The sequence below is a fragment of the Vipera berus genome (genome assembly GCF_964194415.1).
Source record: "Vipera berus genome assembly, chromosome: Z".
Classification (NCBI taxonomy): domain Eukaryota; kingdom Metazoa; phylum Chordata; class Lepidosauria; order Squamata; family Viperidae; genus Vipera; species Vipera berus.
This window is the reverse complement of record NC_138205.1, coordinates 20677882-20694495: the sequence shown is the minus strand read 5'-3', so window position 1 is coordinate 20694495 and position 16614 is coordinate 20677882. Positions and strand designations below refer to the sequence as shown.

The following is a 16614-nucleotide window of genomic DNA, read 5'->3' as shown; positions in this document are numbered from 1 at the left end:
CATCCATTATAAAACATTTGAGTTGCTAGAATGCTATATGCCAGCCACCTGATCTCCCCTGTTCTTTTCTGACCAGCTGACCTACTTCCTAACAAACATTGGGTTACATGTTTACTTTTATTTACACTATTTATTGAAGTTATATGGTACTCAGTTGTAATTGTACAGTGGCTTACAACCATATAAACCAGATTACAATCACTAATAGTATCAACATCTGTTTCTCAGTCTTGATGCTGTAAATGCAAGCTGTCCAGAGTTGCCTTGCAGCAAGATGGGTGGCAAAGAAATTTAATAAATTTCTTCTTTTTTTTTTTTTTTTTACAAAAAGTCTGGTAAAAACCCTGGGAAGTATCTGTAACTATGCTAGCATCTAGATGTGCCATATTAAACACATCAGTTCTAAACTTAGTGGCACAAGAGAGATCCTGATTCAAGTCTACTTAGCACTGGAAATTTGAAGGGGTGATTTCCGATGAGTCACTCTTTTAGTCCAACCTGCCCCGCAGAGTTGGGGAAGAATGGAAAAGGGAATGCAATATACAGTCCTAAAGCTCTTTGAACACAGGTAGTCTTCGACTTATGAGCACAAGTGAGCCCAACATTTCTGTTGCTAAGTGAGACAGCTGTTAAGTGAGTTTTGCCCAATTCACTTCCTACAGTTAAGTGAATCACTGCAGTTAAGTTAGGAACACGGTTGTTAAGTGAATCTGACTTCCCCATTGACTGCGTGTCAGCAAAAGCTGATCACGTGACCCCAGGACACTGTAACCCTCATAAATACATGCCAGTGATCAAGCGTCCAAATTTTAATCACATGATCATGCAACTGTCATAAGTGTGAAAAATGGTCATAAGTCACTTTTTTCAGTGTTGTAACTTTAAATGGTCACTAAACGACTGTTGTAAGTCGAGGACTACCTGTAAAGGCAGGGTATAAATCTAACCAATAAAATTGTACATACATTCCCCACATTCTTGATTTTTTTAAATTTAAATTCCGACGTCTCCAGGAACTATGTCTTCTGAATCCCAAGGTAAACTAAAGTGGGAAAGATTGCAGTAGGACATAGGCAGTGAACTTGAACCTTGTGTATTGATCATGATTTATTTATTTTTTTGATACAAGAGCATTGCTTTTTAATTGTTAATTTTGCAATGAATTCTTAGTCTCTTTTTTACTAGGATAGAAGGATTCCCCCCCCCCTACATATTTCTGAGAATTAATGGACCTATGGCTCCTTTCCATCACACTGTTGAATAAGTGATAAAATTTTGATGCAGAACAAAATACTGTGAGAAGAACTGGCCAGCTGAGTGATCTTGAGCTGGTCACTTTCTTTCAACTCTAGGAAGGAGACAATGGTAAATCACTTCTGAAAAATCTTGCCAAGGAGACTGCAGGGATTTATTTGTCCAGGCAGTCTGTGAAAATTGGACATGACTGAGCGGAAGAATTTGTAAATTATTATTAAGAAATTTTTTTTTACACAGCATTAAACCACTACAAAAAAGAAGAAAAAGGTATGAAAGAGTAAAAAAGTGAAAGATAGGAAAAGGAATAGAAAACTCCAAAGAAGTGATTTCCGACCTTCTTTGCAGCAGTTGCAAACAAATTTACCATTTCCACCAAGCCAAATTGCATTTCAAGGTTCCCTTCTTCTCATAAACAACTCTTTTTAAACTCTTAAGATACAGAAGGATCTGGACAGACTCGAACACTGGGCACTATCTAACAAAATGAAATTCAATGGTGAAAAAAGTAAGGTTCTACATTTAGGCAGGAAAAATCAAATGCATAGGTATAGTATAGGTGGTACCTTGCTCAATAGTAGTAACTGTGAGAGGGATCTCGGAGTCTTAGTAGACAGTCACTTCAATATGAGCCAGCAGTGTGCTGCAGCTGCCAAAAAAGCCAACACAGTGCTAGGCTGCATTAACAGAGGGATAGAATCAAGATCACGTGAAGTACTAATACCACTTTACAATGCCTTGGTAAGGCCACACCTGGAATACTGCATCCAGTTTTGGTCACCACGATGTAAAAAAGATGTCGAGACTCTAGAAAGGGTACAGAGAAGAGCAACAAAGATGATTAGGGGGCTGGAGGCTAAAACATATAGGGAACGGTTGCTGGAATTGGGTATGTGTAGTTTAATGAAGAGAAGGGTGAGGGGTGACATGATAGCAGTGTTCCAATATCTCAGGGGCTGCCACAAAGAAGAGGGAGTCAAGCTATTCTCCAAAGCACCTGAAAGCAGGACAAGAAGCAACGGATGGAAACTAGTCAAGGAGAGAAGCAACCTAGAACTAAGGAGAAACTTCCTGACAGTTAGAACAATTAACCAGTGGAACAACCTGCCTCCAGAGGTGGTGAATGCTCCAACACTGGAGGTTTTTAAGAAGAGACTGGACAGCCATTTGCCTGAAATGGTATAAGGTTTCCTGCCTGAGCAGGGGGTTGGACTAGATGACCTCCAAGGTCCCTTCCAACTTTATTATTATCATTATTATTATTATTAAAGCTTTTTGATCTGTATCTGCATTGATCTTCAATTTTTGAAATTCATTCTTTCTTCCAAATTCAGCCATTTTTCTTCTGTGATCCGGAGTGCACATGGGCAATCTCTCTTTGGCTTGTTCTTGTCTAGAAAAGCTCTGCAGGGTGTTGTCTCCATGCTTTCAAAGATGCATCAATCTGCCATTTTACTCACCCACGGGTCCCTGATAAACTGACCATTTTCAAGGAGATAGTAATTAGAAGTACCTGAAGCCTGAGTCAAACTTGAGCTAGGAACTAGCTAGTTGTGACTTCACACAGGTTGATGCCACAGGTTTTTTTTGGTGGGAATTGTGTTTGGTTCTATACATCAGACTATAAACAATGTTGCTTGTTTGGCTTTGACATATGGATATGGGGGCTATAACCACTACGGTTTATTCAGCAGTCTATAATTTGGTGCAAAGGGTGAAGCCAAGCTATGTGACAGATTGTTAGGACCTCTGGAAAGAAGACAAAAGGAAGGCGGCAAGAAACAGCCACCACAGAAGCCCTTTCAGCTGGATTCCTTCCATCTGCCTTGTACAAAAGAGCTAGAATAACATAGATGCAAAATAATATTTATTATAAATGTTAAAATTGCTTGCAAGCTGCAATTTTATCTTGAAAAGTGGAGGGTGTCACTATTCATAATGTTTATTTTGAGTAGGCTACTTTGGTGCATTTTTGTTATTGTCATAATACTTGGTGGTACCCCCACCTCAAGCTTAATTAATCGACTTTGAAAGGGAGAAGCAAAGGCTAAGAAGGTTATAAAAAAATCTTATTTATTGTTCTCTGGAGGCTCCAGTGTCCGGACAAGGGTTGGGGGGAGTAACAAAAGAACCCAGCCATCCCTACCTCCAGAGTTCTGGTACTCCTATCCATGCAGAGAGAAGACCTGGAGAGGCTCTGGAAGAGCAAGTTGACCCTTTGGTGCCTGCAAAGTCATGATTTCCCTGAGGTTCCTGGAGTGTCAGGGATGGGAACACAGAGGCCCAATTTCCTCATCCTCAGTCTAAGCCTCTGGCCTCCCTGGTAGTCCACTGGCTTCTGTCACATCAGGCTGCATCTAAAAGTATTAAAAGAAGGAAGATGACCGAGTCCCACAAACATCATTCACAACCCCCAAAGTACATGAGATGGCCAGAAGGACTCAGGTGCACAAATAAAAGTGACAGGTACCATCCACACTTGTCAGCTCAAACAGGAGGTCCACCCACACAAATATGCCCAATCCCCAAAGCTAACAATTATAATTATCATAATTGAGTGCTGCTTGCGGCTGTTGGGACAAAGGCAAGTGCCTGCCTGTTTCTTACGTTAACTTTTTGAATATAATTTTTTATTATTATTATTAAGACAATGCCTTCCATCTGAACGAGGCTTTGCCTTCAGATTGGAACGCTGTGAGAAAGGGCAATACTAGCCCTGCACTGTGTCTCTGCTTTGCCTACATCCTTTCACATTTTTCTTCTCAAACATCGAGAGTTAAAACATTTTTTTGAAGAACGGAATGAAATTCTGAGTTCACCCACAATAAACAAACAGCCCTGGAAGCAGCCAATTGTTACTGCATAGAACACATATTCTTTAAACCAAGTGAGAGAGGTTGCATTAATGAAGACTGCAAGGGTAGTGGACTCATGGTGTGTGTGTGTGTGTGCGCGCACGCGTGTGTGCGGGGACTGCTCACCATATAGAATAGTACACTAACTTGCCTATAAAGATAATGTGATATATATATAACAAATTGCTTAGAGCACATAATACTGCTTGAAGTTCTGTGAGAAAAGATCTACCTCATCCAAATTTGTTCTGGGCCTCTCTTCTATGACTTAGCTATGGCTTTGCCATTGTTTTTCAACCATATTCCCTTTTCATCTTCCCACTTTCAAATGTTTATACTCCTCCAGCTTGGGGATGTTCTACAGGTCAGAAATTCCACAGATTCTGCAGTAGAAAGCTACAGCTCTGCATCTGCAACCAGGCCTGACCAAAAGCAGTCTGGTCAACTGCTAAGGTAACTCCTGCAACAGAACTACATTGATTTCTTTGAGGCCATTTTAGAAATATTTGGGGGGGGGGAAATAACAGTGCGTCATCTTCCTCAGACTGAAATATGAAAGTCCGTTTAGTAAAAGGCTAGAACAGGGGTGTCCAACCTTGGCTACTTTAAGACTTGGCAGTTTCAACTCCCAGAATTCCCCAGCCAGCATGTGTCACTGAGGAATTCTGACGGTTGAAGTCCCTAGGTCTTACAAGTTGACAAAGTTGGACACGTCTGGTTTACAACTAAGCAATAGATTTCAAGAGTTAATGTGGTTATCAGCTTCTCAAATCCAATTAATTAGGATCATTTTTGTAGACTCTTGAAATCCAACACAGCTATGATTCAGGAGACGACTAATGCATTCAAGTGAGGAAATTTTAGGTACAATCCTAGTTAGAAGCAGGATTTTAAAGTGCCTCAATTTTATCCAACACATTAGCAGAAGTATTTGCAGCCTTCCCTAACTTGGTCCTCGATGCCTAGGAGAGGAACTGAAACCTAGCATATGTGGGTAGCAGAATTTAGAGAAATATAAAGAAATGTCTTTGTCAGCCTCATTTATGGGATCATGTTGGTTCTGAGGAAATGGGCAGTTTAAGAAGCATTTTGATCCTCTCCTATTCTTCTCCTGATTTTACATGATATGGAACCATCTGACCTGATTCTTCCTTTTTGTTTGGAGATAACACCCTTGCATTCAAAGAATCTAGCAAGTTTGCGACAAAATGTATTTAAACCAATCTTTCACAAGTAAGGAAAACACGAGTCAATAATCCAGTGCAGTAGGCATTTCTGCAGGCCCAATTGCTAACGTTTATCGAAACTCACCGAGAAAGTCAAGTGTTCGCTAATGTTATAAAATTAATTGTATAAGTAAATTTTAAAAAAATTATAGGAGGAGCAAATTGCTTTACGATGTGAAACTGTAAGATCTGGCAGGGCAGAAATACATACTTTTTCCCAATGTGATGGCTTCCAAATAGGTTAGAATTTAAAGTCCCAGAATTCCCTGAGATTGTATCAAACATTGCGAGATGTTGTGAAATCTCAGAGAATTCAGGCCCTGCAAGGACACCAGACTGAAAAAAATACACTGGAACCAAGTCTTGAGAAGTGAAGGTTTCTGGGTAGAAATTCAAGCATACCTGAATTCTATTCAGCTCTTCTTGCCCTTGCTGCAACCTTTCCATCTCACTCTGAATACTATTCAAAGAGGCTGGAAAGCAAGACGAAAGGTCCAGTTCGTGAGCATGCATTAATGGTACAATGGAAATATATGGCCCATACAGATGGAGAGCATCTTACCTTGCAAAAGCTCTTTTCAGTCAGAAGTAGCGGAAGCAAAGGAAACAAAAAGGAGAAGTTGTTAATGCTAGACCTTTGGAACAGCTTACCGGTTGAGCTCCGGACGGCCCCCGACCTTTGCTCCTTCCGGCGCAATCTTAAAACATTCTTTTTCGAACAAGCTGGCCTGGTCTGACGGGATGGGGTTGGGTTTTTAAAATTAGTTCTTAACTCAATATGTATTGATTTTATGGGCATGATGTTTAATTGGTTTTTAATGGTTTTTTAATTTTTGTATCTGATTTTTATTGTGTATTGCCCTGTTCACCGCCCTGAGTCCTTCGGGAGAAGGGCGGTATAGAAATCAAATTATTAAATTAAATTAAATTAAACAGAATTCCTCGTTATCAAGTTTCTAAATGCAGAGGAACTGATTTTTTTTAAAAAAATTAGCATTTGCCAATTCTAGAGATTCATTCCTATCTGTACAATCAGGATCACCATCACTCTTTGCTTTCCCCCTGCCCACCTCTTTCTTCCCGCTCTCTCTCCAGCGCCCCCTGCAGGCTTGACTGAGATGCTGCTTCTTCATCCAGCCGCTCCCGCAAGGATATAATTTCAATTCGTAGGCGCTCAGCCTGATGCTCTGCAGCCCGAAGTTGTAAAGCAGACTCTTGTCTCAGCTTGGACACCATGGCTTGCAGCTCCTGGGGAAGGAAAAAGAGAGAAAGAGAATCTTGTTTTATTAATAGTGAAATTCAATCCTTACAACTCTAGCAAATCTCATTCCTCAACCTCAATATCAGAAGTTGGAGTCTAGGTACCGGCACTGTGCTGGGCAAGCTCCTAGTTTCATCATCTGTTGGGAGAGGATTCTGGGAACTCATCCCCCGCAACCCTTCATTCTCGGCATTGAGACGCTGCACTTCGTAGCTGAGGCGCTTGTGGGATGCAGCCAAATCAGCCTGGAAGAGAACCGTAAGGGGAGGGAAGGACAGACAGCAACCAATAACTATCCTTCCACTGATGTCTCCAAGAGAGGATTTAAAGGATTCTACATGACAGCCTCTGAAAAACACTTATCCAGAAGAGTAGGCACAGAGTTTATAAGTGAGGAAAGGTCTGGAATTGTCATATCTACAGTGGACAAGATATACAGGTAGTCTTCAACTTACAACCATTTGTTTAGCGACCAAAGTTAAAACAGTACTAAAAAAAGTGACTTATTTCACACTTATGACCATTGTAGCATCCCCACGATCACGTGATCAAAATTCAGGTACTTGGCAACTGGTATATATTTATGATAGTTGCACTATCTCAGACTCATGCAATCACCTTTTGCTACCTTCTGATAAAAGTAAATGGGGGGAGCCACATTCGCTTAACCATCACATGAGTCACTTAACAACTGCAGTGATTCACTTAACAACTGGCAAAAAGGATGTAAAATGGGAAGCGACTGACTTAACTGTCTTGCTTAGCAATGGAAATGGTATCAATTATGGTCATGTCAAGGACTATGGAAGGACTGTGCCTGTCGGCACACTTGGAAAAAGGAATATACGTGCCATCTTTCTAGGAGAAAACTCTACTCAAGACATTTTACAATAAATACACAAATTCCTCATCCCTAGTAGGAAAACACTGAATGTCCTGGCAACAACTTGCACTTGAAAATCTTCTGTCCTCAAGTCCCCAGTGGTATATTGTATAGTTTCATCTGGACAACAGTGTTCTACTGAGGCTCTACTCATCACAGATAGGCAATTCATTTCCTACCTTATTTTCTCAACCGCTACTGCAGAAGGCCAGATAGCTTTTAAATTAACAAGTCAATAGCCTTGGAACTCCTCCTACCTAAAGTCTGAATTCTAAAGATCCCAAATTGAGCATATCATAGCAGGATCATTTTTTTCCCAGGCTTCTCTTCAGATTCTTCTGATATCCTTTGCTTCGCCTTCAACAATGTCACCCTTCTAACTATACTCACAATCTGCTCTTGAGTCTGCCGCTGTGTTTCACTCACGGTGGTTTGGAGGCTTTGGAGAAGGTTCTCTGATGTCTGGATCTGAGCCAAAAGAACCTGCACCTACTCAGAAAAAATGAGAAAAGGGGAAAAAATCTGATTTGTGGAAACTGAAGTTTGTATTTTGTGCATGAGCTAGCAATGCACATTGGTTAAGATGCTGCCCTACGAGTGAAACGTGTCAGGTTAAAATCACCAAAACTGCCTATGGTTTTCATGTTCTCTTCAGCAAGTCTGTGACTAATTCTGCAGAATGCAATATGCTGTAATGTGGCTTCCTTGATTTTGGCTTAACATCTGGTGTAAACTAAGCCTTAGGGGCTACATTCACCCAATATCTTCTCTCTTAGCTTTATCTGCATTCAGTTCAACCAGTTGGTTTTGATATTTAAAGATCTATATATAGGTTGGTGCTATAGAATCTCAAGAAATGCTTCCTTCCACAGCATATGCATCTGCCTAGAAATCTATATCATCCTTGAGATTTTTACCCCAAACCTCAGATGAATAATCTTGGATCCTCTCTACTACCCATACAATTATTTTTCAAATACCAGGCAGACCCATTTGTCTTCTTATAAATAGATTCTGAATATTTATTTTTAACTACACTGTCGATAAGTGTTCCAGAAAATGACAACATTTGAAAGAACTTGTCCTGGCCTGGATACTGGCCAGGTCTGGTTACTACTTGAAGACCTCCAGAAAATTTAAGGAATGGTAGGAAATAAAATATTCCAGTAGAAAGCAATGACAAACTATTTCTACATGGATGTTTCTATGATGTTATGAGTGTTTGTTAAGGTATTTAAAATTTAATAGCTGGAGCAGTGAAGGATTGGACAATGAGTAAGAACACAGAGTTATAGCTAATTGGTTAAAGGGAGCTGGCCACTGCATGAGGGAATCTGAGATGTGATTGGTTGCTGTGAGTAAAGGGGGAGTTTCCTTGTTTCCCGCCTTTTTTCCTGTGTGTGCCCTGTGTGCTGTGATTTACCTCATGATGTTCCTACTGTGTTGATTTACCCGACTATGCTCCTGTTGGCCTCTCTTATTTACTTATATTTATTTATTTATACTTTATATTTATTTATATAAAAACCACAAGTTCTTGTCAGTGTCTCTGACTCCATTTGGACACCGGCTGCGCAATTCCGTTTTTATATAGGTGATTTGGTAGCAACCTGGTTATTTAATATGAATGAATCTTTATTGTCAAAGTACAACTATGTATACATTGTGATTAGCTGATCCTCCCTTTGTGCTCCCACCCCCCAACACACAGTGACAACAAACCCTCCATCTTACTACACCATGTGATATTTATTGTTTTATTATGTCTTTTCATATGCTTTATGGATACATGGATTTAATCCTGTATTCCACCTCAAGGTCCTTAGAGAAAGGACAGAAATCCCACTTATCATTAGAACAAGCATGAGTTCCAAGACATGAAGTTTACCTGCTTACTGCACTCTTCATTGCTACGTCTCAATGCCTCCTCCAGGTTAGCTTTCTCCTTTGCTCTTTCCTCCAGAGTTCCACGTTGCTGTTGCACCTGAGGAGGCCACCAAGGATATAGGGGATGAGGAAAGGAAGCCTTTAGCTTCTCATCTCTCAAAATTCTCCTATAGATGGTTCTCATTTAACAACCACTTGTTCAGGGACCATTTGAATTGGCAACAGCGTTGAAGAAGTATCTATGACTGGTCCTTAAAAGTTCCATCTGTTGCAGTGTCCCTGCCGTCACATGAAGGAATCTAGGCACTCAACAATTAGCCTGGATTTCTAATTGTAGAATAGAATAATAGAATAGAATAGAATAGAATAGAATAGAATAGAATAGAATAGAATAGAATAGAATAGAATAGAATAGAATAGAATAGAATAGAATAGAATAGAATAGAATAGAAAATCTTTGTCACTTTAAATGTACACTAATCAGCATACATTAAAATGAAATTTTGTTGCATTCAGCTCTCAAAATACCATTATGCATATACCCATATACGCACATATATATGACACAGAGAAACATCACAGTCTAGTTCGAATGTATACATACACATGGTACATGGTGGGGGGAAAAATCCTGCGAATTTGCAAGATGGATGGCATAAGGAACAAAGCTGATACAGAATCTAGTAGTTCTGCTATAAATGCTTCAAAACCTTCTCCCAGGGGGGAGCAATAGGAACAGACTGTGAAGTGGGTGTGAACAATGCTTCAAGCTCTAAGCAAATAGCACTTATAAGCAGTATCCTGAATAATGGGAAGCATTATTGTTGCAACATCCTGCAGTCGCACAACTGCAATTTGCGGCCTTCCCTGCTGGTTTTCCAAGCAAAGTCGGTGGGGAAGCTGGCAGGAAGTTAAAAGTCACACACATGTGAGGTCCTTGCTTAACGACCCACACAGTTCTCACTTCACAATGATTGGGAACTGCCAGACTTGCCACTGCTAAGCAGCATAGTCATGTGATGTCACACTTTATGACTGCATCACTTAGCAATGATAATTCCAGTCCTAATTACCCTTGTAAAGCAAGGACTACCTGTATTTCTCACTATGCTAATAAGAATTATTATTCCTCTGGGGAATTATCCCTCTGGGAGTTACAAAGTTGATGGCAGTCTAAAAAAATTGTCAGCTAGCTGTAATATCCTCCCAAATACTTTCCAAAGCAGCTAAAACTCCTCACTAAGATAACTGTGAACAACACCAAAGTACAAAGGCAGCACAGAGAAGTCTTGAAAACCAATACCAACAATACTGATTATGTAGAATCATTATCAAGTAAATCCATCCACAGCTGGTGACAATCAGGAGGCCTCAATCAGCAGGGTATTTTAGAGCTGGGGGCTACAATGAAGAAAGCCGAATATAAATGCTACTTGCCTTTTTCATATTCCTAAAATAAAGATAAGCAATATTGTACTTCTACAGACCCCCCCCTTCCTCCGAAGCAAGCAGGGTTGAAATTTATGATGCTCTTTTAATGTATTTGGGGGAAGAGTTGAAGGAAGACAATGGGTGCTTTAAGCCTATCATTTTTTTAAGGTTTAAAGAATTTGGTTTAGGGCAGTATTTCATTTCTTAACAATCATCCGCTTCAAAAAGAAATTGCAAGAAAAGGAGTCAGGAAGACTTTGCTTAGTGACCCTAATTGGGACTGCAATCATTAAGTGAAGTGGTCATTAGCTAAAGCATGTGACAGCACTGGTTAGCAATGGCAATTTTAGTTGTCCTGGTTGTGGTCATTAGGCAGGACCATGCCATTCTTAGGCAAAGACCTCACATTTTTTCCTGCCCAGACACATTTGCCTCTGCTTCAACTTTCCCCCATCTGCCTAGGCGCGCACGTGCACACACACACAGACGATCTTTGCCCTTTTGGTGGCCCTGCGCTTCACCCCCTCTCTGCTGCTTTCTTCCTCTTGCTGCTGACAAGGGGCATTGAGCCTGGCCATTGTAAAACAGTAGTGGTAGCTATGTGAGGCCTTCCATGGCAGCACCCTTTTGAAATATTTAATATTTCTGCATAAATATGAACTAACACGTGACCTGTTCTCCATACTGGATAAAAATAACCCATTGAAATAAGTGAGTCAAAAACATTTTTACACTTTTGCCACCCAGCAATGCGTAGCTTTAGATCATTTTCCTCTATAAATAAATGAACAGGTATGATGTTTTCATTCAGTTCATTGGGTTCACTTTATCTAATTTTAGGACTTGTGTGAAGAACAGATTACATTTTAAGACATGTCTATGCAGAAATGTTGGAAAGTCAAAAGGATTCACAAACTTTTAAACACCACTGTACATAGTGGAAAGTTGCTCTAAATGTTTTTGTAATATTCCCAAATTCTTCCAACATCAGTTTAGGGTGCTTAATTTCATAATGCCACAAAAAAAGGTACAGGGAGAAGATGACCAGAAAAGAGCATAAGTGGACAGAAGCAACAGAGGTAGGTAAATAAAAAGAAAGTTTATGGAGTCTTGAAGTGGAAACATTTGAAAGTAATTTGGAACATAATATTCTTTCTGTATAAAAGAAGTTACTATTTTGGATGGCTATATCCCGAAAGGCAGCACAAAAAGCACCTTATTGTTAGAAATATCTCTAACAATAAACTTATCTTTGTCTTTCACACACAAACCTGTTCTTGGAGCTGAGCCCACTCTGATTCAGACACAAGCTGGTATCCCGCTGGTGGTAAATAAATAGTCTCGGGCACCAGGGTTCCAGTTGAGGAGGCAATGGAACAAGTCTCAGGACTTGGGGGACGTCTGCGTCGGATACAATGCCCAGAACTTGGTGCCAAAGAGGAAAATGAAGCAATGGAGATGCTGTCCAAATTACAAGCAAACTTCTCTGCTACTCCTCCTTCCATCATAGGAGCCTGGTGACTTCCAGGCAAATCCGTGGACACAGTTTCGGGGTCAGCAAGAAGGGATTCAGCTGAGCTACATAAGGAATGCTGAAAAGAAAAATTAAAAGAATTCCAAGCTGCTCGGATTGGGTCTTATTTTTAGGACCGTTTAATTCAGATTCAGAATAGATCATCATGGAGAAAATCTATTTCTGCGATCACCAGGAGTTGAAAAAGACCTGATGGCACAATCAATTTCATACAGAGTTTGCCCAGTTTGCATGACCTGACGAAATAATCCTCTGAGTATCCATACTGAAAGAAATCAGGAAGGAAGCTAAGACCCAGAGATCAAGAAGAGAGTGGACAGCCATTTGTCTGAAATGGTATAAGGTTTCCTGCCTGAGCAGGGGGTTGGACTAGATGACCTCCAAGATCCCTTCCAACATTATTATTAATATTCTCGGTAATGTTGCTCTCTCTCTAGAACACCCCACCCCTCCAAGTTAGATGTGGCCCCGCGCTATGTGTCAGAAAATGGCCCAAAAAGCCCATTTTAAGAAAGCTTTCAGACTTATTTGTCAGTGGCCTCTGGTTTATTTATAATTTTCAATCAGTTCTGTGATTACTTAGTGGGTTTACGGATGGATTTTATTAATGTTTATTTCATGTGTTGTAAGCTGCCTAGAATCAGAATAGGAAGCATATGCCTTTTGGTAAACTAAAAATGTCTATAACCTGGCCTTAAAGGACTTTCCCTGAATTTTCCATCATTAATGGAAGACTTGTAAATTACCAGAAGTTAAACATTTGCTCTCCCACTTTTATATGCTGCACTGCCCACAGTTTTAATTAATTGTGCAGTTCATAAATATGTTTGAATAAACAAATGTCTTTCATTAATGATTCATCTACAACTTTCACAGGCTTTTAACCATCCTGTAAAATTTACTTTGTCCTCATGTCATTCATTTTCTGCCCCGGGTCATTCAGTTCTGTCTTCCTTGCCAATCTATATTCTTTTTTGAGATCCACCTGCAATACTCAGGTGCAGAGTTGCAGATTTACATTTCTGGTATTACACGCACAAAGGCTTGGCTGGCATCTATTTATTCTGAGATAGGCATCAGTTTCGGATACGTTTTGTAAGATATTTCATACTTCCTCCTCCTTTCCGCGGCATTTTCACCCTATTATGCATCCCAATAAATCAAAGAAGAGAAGAGCTGCCTACCAAGAAAAGCTGGACTCCTGGCCAAGCCCTAGTGGGATGTGAGGACATGGCCTCGACTAAGCTCATCCTGAACACGGGTGAACAATCACGAAGGTTGCAAAGCCTTCAGTGACCAGACCCATGCTAGAACAAGAAACACCCTCCAACTGGTGCTCAAGAAACCAGGCTGATTCCACCCCTTTTCTCTCCATGCCTAATAATGGGCATTCTGAACTGGGACCGGAGGGGAGGGGAAAGGGCTTGGAAATCTCCCTTTCATCCAAATCAGCTCCTTCACCCTATTATGCATCCCAATACTTTACCTTTCCTTCTGTCCCTCTTTCCCATCTCGCCTCCTCACTCTGCAGCTCCTGAACCAGACTCTCAGCGTGGGCCAATTTTGCTTTCAATTCAGCAATTTCCTGCTCCATCGGCAGCACAATGGCCCGGAGTCGCTGAGTATCCTCCTGTGCCTGTAGAAAGAGACAGACTAGGTTTTTGGTGTTTTGTTTTTTTTTCCCCCACCCCTGCCCACTGGAAACTCAGCTCAGCCCTCAAAAAGAGATGCTGGTTGAGTGCCTCGCTTACTTTCTCCATCTGTTTCTCCAATGAGTCCAGAGGGTTGGTCCTTGGCAACCTGCTCCAAACATTTTCCCGGCTAGACAGACGGGCCTCATAGCTGGAAATAGTGTCTAGAAAGGAAATAAATACAACCTTTTGAGCTGCCACCTCCAAGACAAGATCCGATCAGGATGAGGAGGAAAGGCTTTAAGGCACTTCGGCAAAACAACTCCGGCTCCTTCCCCACCCAACCGTGACCTGCACTCCTTCACCTTTCAAGATAGCCTGCAAGGAAGCCACCTCTTCCTGGCACCGGCGCTGGACGGCTTCCACTGCCTCCTGCTTGGTGCCTTCACTCACTGCAGCCACAGCTCGGACCGTCTCCACTTCGGCCAAGGCGGCTGCCAACTGAGCTTGCAAGCTTCGGACGGTCTCTTCAGGATCGGGGTCCCCAGAGAGATTCGGGGCAGGGGGCACACCCACATCTTGCACCCTCTGAGGCTCTTGTAAGAAAAAAAAAAAGGGACGGGAGAATGACAAACGGAGCTAGACTGGAACCCAGAACCGCCCGTCTCCTCCCCCCCTCCCCAGTCTTATCACATGGCTCAAGCCAATAAACTTTGCGAGCCCTGGACCCGACTTAAAACATCCCGGCGGCGACCTTTGACCTTTGCTGAGTCTGGGTGACGCCGAGAGGATCGCCTCTCTAGCAAGCCCCATGGCCAGGAGGGGCGTGGCTTCCCGCTTGGTCGCCAGCCCACCGCGGGGAAGGGAGGGGGGGCGTCCGCGCCTACCTTCCATTCCGCCAAGATTTTTCTAACTACTGCTCCGGCGCTGGCGGTGCGGCAGCTGCTACTTCTGCTGCTGCTGCTTTCCCCGGAGACCGAGCGGGGCCGGAATTCCCCGAGAGGAACCGGAAATAGCCGAAGGAATTCGGAAATGGTCGAGAGAGAGAGAGAGAGAAAAAGCGTAGATGTGCCGAAGATGGCCGAACCATCGACATACTGCGGTTGAAAGGTTTAATTAAGGTTGGCTCTTGGCGGGACTGCCCGAGACTTCTCGACCGTTTCCGAAGAGAACCGAAGGGAAGTGGCGTGTTGGTGAGGAGGAAAGGCGTTTGTCGAAACGGGGTTTTTTTTTTGCATATCCAGGAATTGTCTTTGAAGTTGGGCCTGAGGATTCAAAAGAGTATAGTTTAAAAAAGAGTTCAATCTTTGGATTGGAAACCTGTTTTTTCACCACCACACACACACACGCACACACACACACACACACACACACACACACAAAATGCCACGTTCCGGGACAGGTTTTTTAAGAAGAGACTGGACCAGGGGTAGGCATAGCTGGCTCAGGAATTCTGGGAGTTGAAGTCCACGAGTCATAAAAGAGCCGAGGTTGCCTACCCCAGGACTGGACAGTCACTTGTCTGAAATGATAATAGGATCTCTTGTTTGAGCAGGGGTTGGACTAGAAGACCTCCAAGGTCCCTTCCAGCTCTATTCTGATTAAAGAGACTGAACATAGCTTTCATCATCATCATCATTTTAGCCATTGTCTATCCACTGTAGGATGAAGGTCTCTGTTTTTAAACCACAGCAACTTTAAAATGCAGGATTGGGCATTGCAGTAAACATTCCGATTCTGAGTGGAAGTCCGTGCATCTTTTAAGTTGCTGAGGTTGAGGAAACACTCATACAATGTTGAGTAAATGTCTCACATTGGATACAGCAGTGCAAATATAGCCCCTAGCCTAGATTGAGGTAATTATACAAACTTTTCAAAGGCAGTCAGTTCATCTTCTGGACTGGATGCATGTTATGTTAATTTTTTACCTTGGGCAGGAAAAAAAATATCCCTGGATTGTGGTGCAGATGCCATGGAGTCCACAGAGGCTTTTTAAACTTGTTTCTTGTTTTCTTCTAATAATTTTTTGCAATTTTTTTCCTTAATACATTTAGGTAGTTTTCTGGTTACCAACTGTCTTGTTTAGTGACTGAAGTTAAAACAGTTTTTTAAAAAAACACCCTAGATTTGTGCTGAACCTTTGCATTGCAACATCTGTGTGGTCACATGATCAATATTTGGGGGGGTTGCAAGCAGCAGGCATTTACATCTGTCTCAGCTCCCCACAGTCACGTGATCACCATTGCACAAAGAGTTTATTCCACTAAGCATCTTCCTCCCTATTTCCACAAATTTCTATGGCAGCCGGTAGCATTTTTCCCCCTCTCCTCTGAGGAGCTTCCACATCTTTATGTCAACTTTCAGTTTGTCCTGCTGAGAAAGTAATCTGGCGTTAAATACTTTTTCATACAGCACTGTCATACTTTTTCCCCCTGCAATGATTCTACTCTCGTTCTAGTTTCTTTCACTACTTTCAGGTTCTTTTCTGTTCATTTTCTCCCAAGATCTGCCTGACATTTCCTCATTTCTGACCTGAAAATGGATTTTTTTCATGAATGCATTCTAATGCTAGAAACCGACTTAGCGGCAGCAGTGAAGGTCAAGTTAGGATGGCTTAGCTCCTAAAGCTGCCTGCAATTAGTGCAGGTTCGA

At 41.7% G+C, this 16614-nt stretch overlaps 1 protein-coding gene across 1 annotated transcript; it reads right to left on the bottom strand.

The window, feature by feature from the left end:
• Positions 1 to 3310: 3310 nt before the first annotated feature.
• RABEP2 (rabaptin, RAB GTPase binding effector protein 2) lies at positions 3311 to 15012 on the bottom strand. The gene is made up of 11 exons (XM_081344769.1): positions 14850 to 15012; positions 14328 to 14558; positions 14083 to 14186; positions 13818 to 13967; positions 12069 to 12389; positions 9368 to 9463; positions 7870 to 7968; positions 6701 to 6841; positions 6406 to 6583; positions 5738 to 5808; positions 3311 to 3611 (listed from the first exon to the last, which is right to left on the bottom strand). The coding sequence occupies exons 1-11, from the start codon at positions 14854 to 14856 to the stop codon at positions 3558 to 3560; spliced, it is 1452 nt and encodes a 483-aa protein (XP_081200895.1). The 5' UTR covers positions 14857 to 15012; the 3' UTR covers positions 3311 to 3557.
• Between the last annotated feature and the right edge of the window lie 1602 nt (positions 15013 to 16614).